A 12,168-nucleotide genomic window follows, 5' to 3' on the forward strand; every position below is an offset into this window, starting at 1 on the left:
AGAGAACTAGGTTTAAGTCAAATACATTCGAAAAAAATCTGTTTTTTAAATTGAAAAAAAAAACCCACCAAGTACAACAAAATGGACAAAATTATAACAGATACAATTATCACCGAACTTAGAAACTACGTCATATTTTACAGGCAAAAAAATAAATCAATATATGTGTTGGGCTACCTTATCAAAATAAAAAATCATAATTTGGAAATATTTCCCTTTTATTTTTTTACAATTGTTAGGCATACTTAATGAGTTTTCAAATAATTTCATTGGATACTAAATGGTTCAAATTATCTGTTTCTCTATTTCACTTGCAAAAGTAAATGCTGAAGGTCTGTGAAATTATGACAAAATATTATTTGAATATAGTTCAAGGATATCAAGGATATGAAATAAAACTTCATCCTTCTGAATCACACATAAAACATATAAAAAGGGTATTACTAAAATAATAAAAATACGCAAATCCAAGGAAAATTTAAAACAGGAATTCCATAATCAAATGACAAAATCAAAAGCTCAAACGCACCAATTGAATAGATAATAACTGTCATACTCCTAACTTGGTACAGGCATAAAGTATTATTTTCGTTTTAAGAAAGAAAGCATGATTGATACGTTGAACGAACGTTAAGCTAATTAATAGATTCTAGATAACATCACATTATTCATATATAGAATTAGGAACAAAAATGAACAAGCATTTTTTTACTTGAAACATTTCTGCCGCAACGTTGAGAGTATAGTTTGTGAGGAAAAGCAAATTTACATTGTAGAACCCTCAGCAATGAAATATAACATTGACAAATAATACTTACCCTTCCTAGTATTGGAGAAAATGAGAGAATGCGCAATGTCAGATCGGGATCCTATTTTGAATAATTTCATCTCATCCTGTTTGATGAATGGGGTGCATTAAAGGATTATTACAATATTATCTAAAACATAAATTTTGCAGTTCAAAATTACCGACACACCACTAATAGGTCAAGATTTTTGGAGCCTGTGCAAAACAAAACAAACTCTTGAAGACAAATCATGTAATTGTTGTCTACACTTATGATATTAACAACCCTTATTATTTGTTAAATCGTCAATTATAATCTTTTAACTTTTTTTTCGCATCAGTACATCTTGGCAACATTTAAAAAACAAGAATTTGATTTAAAAATTTGATATACAGTTCGATCGTTACCACAAGTTTTAGGGATAATACGTTAGTTTATAATTTTGTTCAATAAAACATAAAATATAAATATGCCTTGTTATTCAGTAGTTGTTGTTTGTTGGTGTATAAAAGGGTCATATCAAGGACAAAACCCGATACAGTAAAATCTGCTTCATAGTTTGACAAACATATAGAAACTGACAACAAGGGTCGGCGGATAACAAACTTTTACGACACAATGTATGATTGCAGCTTCTTCAATATGAACGTTCCATTTCTTTGAAGCAAAATCTTAGCTCGACTGCTTATTGGGAATACAATCTTACCAGGATTAAAGATATTTTCGCCACACGCCTGTTTTGACTGCAAACTCATACGAGTGATGACCAAACTGATCATAAGAACCAGGATTAAAAAAGTAAACCGGACTCGTGCATTTCGACTATATACAAAGCAATCACTAGTGGGTACTCGAATTAACAAAGTTCAAATGACAAATGATAAAATACGAGATAGAGGACAAAAATTCCGAAAAGCTTCGCCAAATGCAGCTTAAGTTGGAAAATATCTAGTATTTTGAAAAAAGTTTCCTAATTATGACCATATCAACAACAATTCATATCAACACAAAATGCAGACCACTGTGCTATATAAATCCCACTTGATACTATACACAAATGTTTATATTTCCTATCATGATTTATTTGATAGAAAGTTGCTGCACTTACAAGCAAGTTATAAAACCAAGAGCTCCAAGTGTTGAAGTTGACATCATCAATTTCAATATCGTACTTTGGCAAACATGAAATATCTGTTTCACACATAACGACGAATATGTATCAATAATCGTACCGCTTCATTTTCTTGATTGACATCATCAATTTCAATATCGTACTTTGGTAAACATGAAATATCTGTTTCACAGATAACGACGAATATGTACCAATAATCGTACTGCTTCATTTTCTCGAATGTGACTTATCACGTGGTATGTACTTACATGAGTAACTCTACTGGTGCTCCATGTGGATCAGGATAGATTTACCCGTTCGAAGGCACATGGGATCTACCCGGGCTTTTTGTTGGGGTTCGTCTTGTTCAGTAATTAGTTTTGTTTATCTTGTGTTAAATACACTGTAGTTTGCGTTAAGGTGGTATTACTTTGTTTTGCTATGAAAATGTTAGTTCTTTTCAACAAACTAGTTTGTTTGTCTCTTTTGTATCTTTCCAATCTCTTTTTAATACGAATTCTATTTACAATTGCTACCTAGTACAAACAATTACACTTGATAATACTGGTCGTGAAAGAATAAACTCACTTGTCAATTGTTGACGTTCTAATATAACATTTCATAATTAATTTGTCATTTTTATGTTTTGTTGTGTTGCCGTCTCAATTTTGCACATTTTGCATAATATATCATATCTATAATTCACAATAATGAAAAAAATAATACTAAACTTAACTTTATTATATCTTTTCAACATGACCCTCTTTAATAAACTTATTTCATGATTAAAGAGGTACATAATTGATTTGCATGCTTATGAACATATATTTTTTATGCGTTTTTGTTATATCTTTTGTACGTTCGAAGCGCTTTTTCTAAGTTTATCTTCATCAGAACCATTCAATCAAAACATACACAAAACAATGATATATGAGATCTAATCACTGACAAGAGTCTAATGCCTTAATCTGTAATGCAATTGTGACTGCTATCAAAATTGATGGTTGCAATAACAAAGTCATTCTCCACAAAAGTAGATGTAAATTACCATATTACATTCACCGCACAAAAAGTTAAAATGTCCCGACGTATACCTTTTGGTTGATATTATCAGTATATCATATTTTCTCTTTGTGAATTTAATTCGAAGTTCGATATTGTTGTAAGTACTTTCGATACAATATGATTTCTATGTCAGAAAAAAAGTTCAATCTGTTTTTAAAGAGGCTTATTAGAAGCTCTGAAATATCAAGGAAGTACATCTCTACCGATCCTCAAACTTTGAAGAGAAATAACGTCACATGATACTGACAAAAGTTTAACTTTATTACTGGATTTTGTAGTCAACTGCTATTTGCAATATAACACAGAAATGAAGTGTATTGTTTTAATGTACTATCGACGATCAACAAGATCTGTTATATCGTAGCAACTGGAATATATTTACTTCCATGCAAGCAGCGTTGAAATGTTGCGTTATAGGAAGAAAAATCACCAAAAAAATCGTTGATATGAAAAGGTTCCATCATATTCATTAGTTAGATTTAAGCAGGTCATTTAAAGTTTTTTTTTCTAATTTTGATTTTAAATACAATCGTCTTAGGAATAATTCTTCAAAATAAGTCATATCCCCACTAGGAAAGAAACAATTTCGAATGATAGAACTAGATGTTATTAAATTTCATCAAGCCACAAATTGTTATACAAACATTTCAGTATGCTTTTATTGTACACCATCACGACAAAAATCGTCTGTGTTGGTTTTACACAGATGGCGACGGATATGTTCCGATTTGTTCCAACATGAACAACACAAAGGGTTACAAACATTGAACAGGATTAGGTATCCCCGAAGCACCTCGGTGTTTGGTAGGATTGTTTTGATCTTTCTTTGGCGCTCTTTGTCGTGTTTTAGTGTATGTTATTTGCCAAGCCGTTTATCAGTTAGACTTCGATTCATCAGTTTGAATATTTTCTGATTCGCTTTTACTTAGATATTTGGGTTAAAGTTAATGTACATTGTATGTAAGTATAATTGTATGATTGATATTGGAGGTTTTATATTGTACACAGCTACTTTTGCATAGGTACTATTTCTGTACTAAAAATTTGTAGTACTGGAAATTTACTTTTAATATTCAGTACTATTGTGTTACTATAAAATTATGGTAATATTTAGGTACCTGTATTTTACAGTACTGTATTTATACTTGAAATTTAGGTACTACAGATTTTTGGTTACTACCTTTACTTTTTCAGCATTTTGTAAGATTTTTCTATTTCAAATCTCCCAAAGTTATGATTTTTCAAACATGGAATATTGTATTATTTCTGTACAAAAATATTTAGTGCAAATCAAGTACTGTAAAATAAAAGTACCTAAATATTACCATAGTTTTAAAGTAAAGAAATAGTACTAATTATTAAAAGTAAATTTCCAGTACTGCATATTTTTAGTACAGAAATAGTACCTATGCAAAAGTAGCTGTGTAAGATTGCTAGCAGATTCTACTTTAAAATTGGTATGTCGTATCGAAATAAATAGAAAACAAATCCACTTGTGTGTAAACAAATTTATTGTAAAAATGAAGATAGACAGTTGCGGAAAATTGGACGTTACCGGAGACAGCTGAGAACAAACAACCTAAAATATTTCAAGACCATAACAAATACATTTGCAGGTTATATTATCTATTTGTAATTTGGTGAATAATATTTACAAATACAATCGAGCATAACATATACTCATGCATTTCTAAATGGCTTGGTAAGAACTGTTTTTAATAGTAAGATCGGATTTCTTGACATTATTCTTTAATCTGACACAAAAAATACAACTCGATGTGAAAGAAGACATTTACAATAAGCACTTTTTGCGTCATCAAATTTATATGAATCAAAAAAATGAAATTTGATAGCAAAACATGTATCTATTGGTAAAAAATATAATCTGTTCATATAAAAATCATTTTAGCAATTCTGATTAATTAAACAAAAAACTGCAATAAACATAAAAACAAAACACAGCATCATATTCATATACATATTGTTTTCAGTTAAGGTAGTATGGGAGTCTAAAATAAAAATGATAGAATTTGTTCATACTTTGCCAAAACGTAGTATCTATTGATATATGTTGAAAAATATATAAAAATGGTAGGTCACCGTGCATTTTCTCAAGCTACAGGACGTGACAAAATAACACATTTTGTATGGATTATACAGGAAAAAACACCATTTTGTGATTAGAAACTAAACAAAATGATAGAATTGTTAAATACTTAAGGAAAAGATAGCTTTCAGACAATGCTTTGAGAATATCAAAAGAAAAGATAAGGTCACCGTACGTTTTTTCCGGCTAAAATACAAAATAGGAAAATTTCTTGTAGAATCCTTCAGAAAATGCACTGTTTTAAAGTTACCTCCCCTTGAAATGCCAATTTTAAAAAAATTGAAAACAATAAAAACTAATCAACATTTGCAAAAATATTAATATTTGTAAGTTATATTCTTATAAATTGGTTCTTTTAAATGAAAATCACATTAAATATCTGCATTCCTGCATCCCATTTTGCTAACTTGATAGAAAATATGGACCTTTGGTTCTCTGTTTTTTACAATCCAAGATGGAGGAAGACACCCATACCACCTTAAAGACATTAATGAGAGTTCAACCATAAAGTGATTAAATAAAAAACATAACTTAAATTAACTCGTATCTCAATAGTAAATAACCCATATCAAACTTAGGTCCAAAACTTCGTCTTCTTTGTTTTGTTTATTATTGTTTGCTTCTATTATCAATATGTTAACTCTTTATTACATGTTATCATTAATGGGTTTTGTATGCACTAAAGGATTATAACAAAACCTTAGTTGTCAGTCACATAAGGGACCGCCACTTTAAAGGAACCTTAACTTTCAGTTTCAATCGTACCTGATAATCGTACCTGATAAAGTTATTTACAAAACGCTTGCTGTATGGGCTGAAGTTGTCATATTTGTATTTTCGTTGATCGCAAAAGACTGACAGATTGTTGTGTTTCCGATGAATTTCAAAAGGAAAAACAAAAGTTTTACGAACGACGATTAATGGGACAAGTAATATAAAAGAAAAATATTTACAACAAAGTTAGATACACTGAAAAATTTGCCAGGACAATGAACTGTATAGTTGTAAGATCCGAATGTACAAGTTTAAATCATTATCTTAAGGTGGTACCTAACACTACAGGAAGATAACTCTGTAAAATCAGCTAAACGTTTTATTAACGTTGTGTTGTAAAGGGAATATTAAGCTTCTCAATGATCAAAATAAGTGTTTGTCAAAAACTGCTATATAACCAGTGTAATTTTTGTGATAAAACGGTTGGTTCAAATTTTTTGAAATTTTTATATTTTTGTCAAAGGGTCAAAGTAAATACTTTGTAAAAATTTTATGAAAATTAAACGAGCCGAATTTATTTTAGTTAAAGTGTTGGGTACCATCTTAATATCAATTAACATCTATATGTTCTTCAAAAACTGCTATAACAACAAGAATAAAGGCGCCAAATATCATCCCAATGTTGTGATAACAAACTGTCTTTATACTTCCACTTCCATGCCTGACTAGCTCTGGTAACTGAAACATAAATGGAATACTATACACTATATGATAAAAAAAAAATAGTGTGTGTTTACGAGAATATTGATATATATTGACGAAACCAAATAAAATATACATTTTTTTTCTAAAAAAAGGTTTATGCTATTTGCATAAAGTATATGAACGTTTGTTTATAAGCAATGTCTGTTCTTTATATGTGTGAAATCAATAATTTCCCCAGTTTCATTCGAATGACGAATAGATACAATACAGTATAATCAAGATAAAATATCAAAACATATTCAATTGTGTCTCTTATATATTCAGGAATGAATATATGATGCAAACAGTTTGGTAGTATTTTCCAAATACAGTATATAAAATTGATACGAAAGCCGAGGAGGATCATTCATAATTCAGAATTCAAAACTCGCAAATCAGGAAAGATAATCCTGTTTTACTGCAGTTGCAATGCAAACACAACAAATATTGTCTTAATCTGATCAATTGATCTGATAAAATATACCGTAGATTAATAATATAATTATGCACAGACAAACATTATATCACTTTTCAAGGGATATGTGCCGACATTATGTCAGACAAGTGAAACATTTCTTGTTATCACTTTTATTCCGGGAGAGAGATATCGAGTGTCACTTCAATCCTTATTCGATTGTTTTTTTTTTCTTCTTCTTTTCATGACTTGAGAATCTTTCATTATATAAAAGTAAGACGATATGGTATGATTGCCAATGAGACAACGCTCCACAAGAGACTAATATGACTCAGAAATTAAAAACTATAGGTCACCGTACGGCCTTCATCAATGAGTAAAACCCATATCACATCAGCTATGGCAGGCCCCAAAATGACAAATGTAAAACAATTCAGACGAAAACAAAATTTTGATAGACAGTAAAAAACGACAACCACCGAATTACAGGCGCCTGACTTGGGACAGACACATACAGAATGTGCATCATCCTCATTTATACAACACAAAGAATATGTCGTCCATTTTTCGGTGTATTGAATGAGATTTATTGTCAGGTGTAAAAAGTAAAATCACAAAAATACTGAACTCAGAGGAAAATCAATTCGGAAAGTCCATAATCACATGGCAAAATCAAATAACAAAACGCATCAAAAACGAATGGACAAGAACTGTCATATTCCTGACTTGGTACAGGCATTTTCAAATTAGAGAATAGACAGGCGAAGAATGGAGATCGTAGCGTTTTTTTTATCCACACAGGGAACACATTGAGAGTTTTATGCTGTAAGAAATTAAGCATTTCGCATTGTGTACGAAAAGACAAATTTACTTTCATTGTAGAGGATGCTTACATAGTTTTGACATACTATATTTGATTGTAATATAAAATTTCAACTGTTAATTTTAAATGATTTATTTATTAATTCATTTCTGTTATTTCTTTAACCGGAAACCGTCTTTGAAACTGGTGAAAATGTTTTGCAATGTACCTGAATATCAATATTACCCCAGGGGTTTCGGATTTTTTCATTGCTCTCAGTGGAAAATCTAGTGTCAAAATATTACCTTCTAAGTAAACACTGAAAACTTAATCTTTCAATGTTGGTTCTGTTTTAGCAAAGACACTATAGATTAAAAATTCACAAGAAAACTTTCTGGTAGTAACAATAAAAAAAGATTTGCACTAAAAAACAACATTTCCAAATAAAGTTATCATTTCCCTCCTAAAAAGGCAATTAAACGGCGAGTACAACAGGCTACAGAAATTTTGTGTATAATAAAGATAAACAAGAATGTGTCCATAGTACACGGATGCCCCATTCCCACTATCATTTTCTATGTGCAGTGGACCGTGAAATTGGGGTCAAAACGTTAATTTGGAATTAAAATTAGAAAGATCATATCAGAGGAAACATGTGTACTAAGTTTCAAGTTGATGTAACTTTAACTTCATCAAAAACTACCTTGACCAAAAACTTTAACCTGAACTTTGCACTATCATTTTCTATGTTCAGTGGACCATGAAATTGGGGTCAAAACTATAATTTGGCATTAAAATTAGAAAGATCATATCACGGGGAACATGTGTATTAAGTTTCAAGTTGATTGGACTTCAGCTTCATCAAAAACTACCTCGACAAAAACTTTAACCGGACGGACGAACGAGGCACAGACCAGAAAGGGGCATAAAAAAAGAAGCTTTGTGTCAAATTAGTTGAAAATACTCCTATGCGAATAAATTCCTGGAGTACCAGCTTTAATTTATGTTTTTACCGGCTGTATACCTCTCTGGAACATGCTAAGTATCCGCATATGTATCATTTTGGTTCAGTGGTGCTGATGGCATTTGAAGCAGTCCTCTTTTTCATATAATGACATCGGGGTTTTATATGATTTGCTATGTAGTATGGGGTTTGCTCATTGTTGAAGTGGTAATAAGCATTGTTTGTAACTTTCATAACTTTTGGTTGAGGCAAATAAAGTTAGAGCGCGTAGACGACAAATTTAACATTTTTCCATTTATCAATGGGCTTAGTTTTCATGGCATTGTTTGAGGCAAAATAAAGTTAAATTGCGGAAAATTCTAAGTTTCCCATGAATACGTACGGACGTACAGACGGACAAGCGTTAAAATTAATGCCCCCTCCGCTGTAGCTGAGATTATTACGGCGGCACGTCTGTCTGTGTATACCTTCGTATAGAAATAGGCCATTTATAAGAATGGATAAGTTTGAAAAAAGTTTGTGTGTGGAAAAGGGGAGAGGCAAACTTCTGAAAGTAACAAGAAAAAAACCCATATTTTCTATGTAGTGTAATAATCTAAAATTTAGTGATTGTTCTCTTTCATTTTCATTTTTTACTTCCAATTTTTGTCTTAAAATGGGAGGGGCATAGTTTTGTACCCTTTTTGCCCATGGCTTCTATACGTACACTGTTATTATGACATATGTGTTGTAATAGCAATGAAACGAGTCATTTCGAATACCAGTATGAAAAATGAGACTGTTCTATGACGACTTTTATTTATTGAAGGCACTTATTTATAAAATACAAAAGTATTGTATTTATTGGCTCTTTGTAATGTTCAATAGCGTATTTGAATAAAATGTCAAAGAATTAAATTTACTACAATACAAACAATTCTAAGCTCTATTTAAGAACATGTAATTTAAACTTGTTGAAACGAAGTTAGTTTAGAATTTGTCAAAGTAAGCTTTATGAATTCCCTTTTTTAAATTTGTCTTTTAATTTAGATTTATCAAGCATGTCTCGAAACAAAGTTTGCGACGTGTAACAGTTTAAAAGTCTTGGTGTTCACATAAATGCCATTGATATAGTTCATTTATTATGGATATATTGCAGACTCCATCTATGAAAGAAAATCTATACAGCAGAGCATTTTGGGTTTTTTGTAGCTCTACTTTATTTAAACTTGTTAAAATGAAGTTAGTTTAAAATGTGTCAAAGTAAGCTTTAAGAATTCCTTCTTTTGATTAAGATTTATTATGCATCTCTCTATACATAGTATGCGACGCGTAACAGTTTATAAGTAGGTGTTCTCTTATATGCATTTGATACGGTACATTTGTTATGGATATATTTAAGACTCCCTTTATGAAATAAAATCTTTAGAGCAAAGAATTGTGATTTTTTTTGTGTATCATTTAAAAATGTAGATTCAAATATTTTTCACTTCAAACGATAAAGTAAAACTTCTTCAAAACTTATATATAATGTATAGTTCGGCGTCCGCAAAAAAAGAAGCTTAGGAAAGTGTTTATCTCTTCTTCACAAATACGTATTTAATTTAAAGCCTTAAGCCTGAAAATGTCATGGCGGGTCACAATTTTAATATATAACTGTAGGTACTATATATTAGTTAATATTATATAAACATGGGAACATTGTTTTAGACAAACATAGCACAACCATACCAAAAGAAGTTAACCCCTCCACCCAGATTGATAATTCCAAGATGAAAGTTGGAAATAGCAAGATTAAAGTTGATAATTCCAAGATTAAAGTCGACAATTTGAAAAAAAATAAATAAAAAGAATGACCCTAATACGCTTTTGTAATAAATAGTCAATAATAGTGCATTGACTTGACATATCAACGATATAAGGATGAGGCTTAGAAACGGGGAAATGCGAGGCTGTGCCGAGAATTATTGTCTTTAAACCGCAATCTAAAAAAAAAAACATTTTTAATTGTTGTGTAATGCATTAAGGTTATTTATTTAATTTAAATATTGAGGGAAATACCCTTTAAAAGGGCCTCACATCATGCTCGCGGAGAAATATACAACACAATGAAATTTATATTTTCCTGTTGAAACCAAAACTCGATGGTGAACTAAATCGTTTGAGTATAGACTTAATATCAACCATAAGCATAAAACATAATGACTTATAGGTTGCAAAGAAAAACCATTAACATATTAAATATGTTTTTACAATAATTGCAAAAGAAACAATGTGAGTCGTTCCACGCATCGTTGTATGCATTTGAAACAAAAACAAGTTGAAGAGGTCGTATGAATAATTCAATATTATTTCGTCAATTTCTATTTAAATATTCATGAGGAAAAGTGATATCGGGTCAGTGACTGTATATGACATAGAAATATACAGTCAACGCATTTTTACTGCTCAAATAGAACGAGTGCAGTATAAATGGAATTACACAAGTAAATGCTAAAAGTATCATCTTTCGTCAATCATAGACTCATAAACTCCCAAATAACATAAAGAAAAATCGTCAAAAACTTAACAAGAATTTTGTTGATATAACAACATTAAATTATCAGAATTTGATAAACGATACACAAACTCTGTCTTTTGTTTATACATATTTTAATAACTAAATTCTTCCGTTGGAAAACTATGTTATTATAAGAGATTTGTTGTTGATTGCTTAACCTCCAGCATATTTAAACTTTACGAAAAAGCGATGATTTCAATTTTTCCATTGTGAACGTTCCATTTCAGTGAAGCGAAGTTGGATTTATCCCTATGAATGTTTAACGGACCCTTTGCCTTGTTTCAATGGGTTCGTGTTCTTAACAAACTTTTTAAAATAGCTTTCAGTAGTATATTAAAGTGTAAAGTGCGATCTTTTTCGGCTTTCGTAAGCGTGGGGAATCATGATAGATTAATGTAGGATTTTTGAGTTTTGAATTTTGAAATTTGAATTTTGAATTTTGAATTTTGAATTTTAAATTTTGAATTTTGAATTTTGAATTGTGAAAAATCCTTCTCGGCTTTCGTAAATTGAAGATGAATTGCATTTCTTCTGTTGATAAGATCCAAATTTAACAAAAAAACACTTGTGGAAAGTAGGATCTTATTTTTTTTAAATATCGTGTTCGTATAATCTACGTTATTAGTATAAGCTGTGTCATGCTCACGACCGTCACTCGGCTAACCGAGAGATTGGTCGGTTAATCTAAATTGAGTATGCGGCTATATCGACGGTTTGTCTGTTAATCGGGTCGTTTAAAGTCTGTTAATCAGGTGTTATAGAGAAAATCATTGCAAGTTCAGTATGTTTCATTAAAAAACTTTTTTTAAATATATTTTTTATCATAAAAAATATTCATGTCTGACAAAACAATTCTAATGTACTGAATTCAGTAGTGTAATTATTTTTTTTCTAGCTTCGATAAACAATCTATCAAATG

General features: G+C 30.5%; 1 protein-coding gene across 3 annotated transcripts in view; it reads right to left on the reverse strand.

Annotated features, from left to right (window-relative positions):
• Positions 1-5,973: 5,973 nt before the first annotated feature.
• The window catches only part of LOC143076504 (zinc transporter ZIP12-like), a 52,846-nt gene continuing 46,651 nt past the window's right edge, over positions 5,974-12,168 (reverse strand). For all 3 annotated transcript variants that reach the window (XM_076252323.1, XM_076252324.1, XM_076252325.1), the window contains one exon: positions 5,974-6,523. In XM_076252323.1, coding sequence (XP_076108438.1) covers positions 6,395-6,523 — 129 coding nt within the window. In that variant the 3' untranslated portion in view covers positions 5,974-6,394. The remainder of the gene's footprint in view (positions 6,524-12,168) is intronic.

Source organism: Mytilus galloprovincialis, chromosome 5 (genome assembly GCF_965363235.1).
Source record: "Mytilus galloprovincialis chromosome 5, xbMytGall1.hap1.1, whole genome shotgun sequence".
Lineage (NCBI taxonomy): Eukaryota > Metazoa > Mollusca > Bivalvia > Mytilida > Mytilidae > Mytilus > Mytilus galloprovincialis.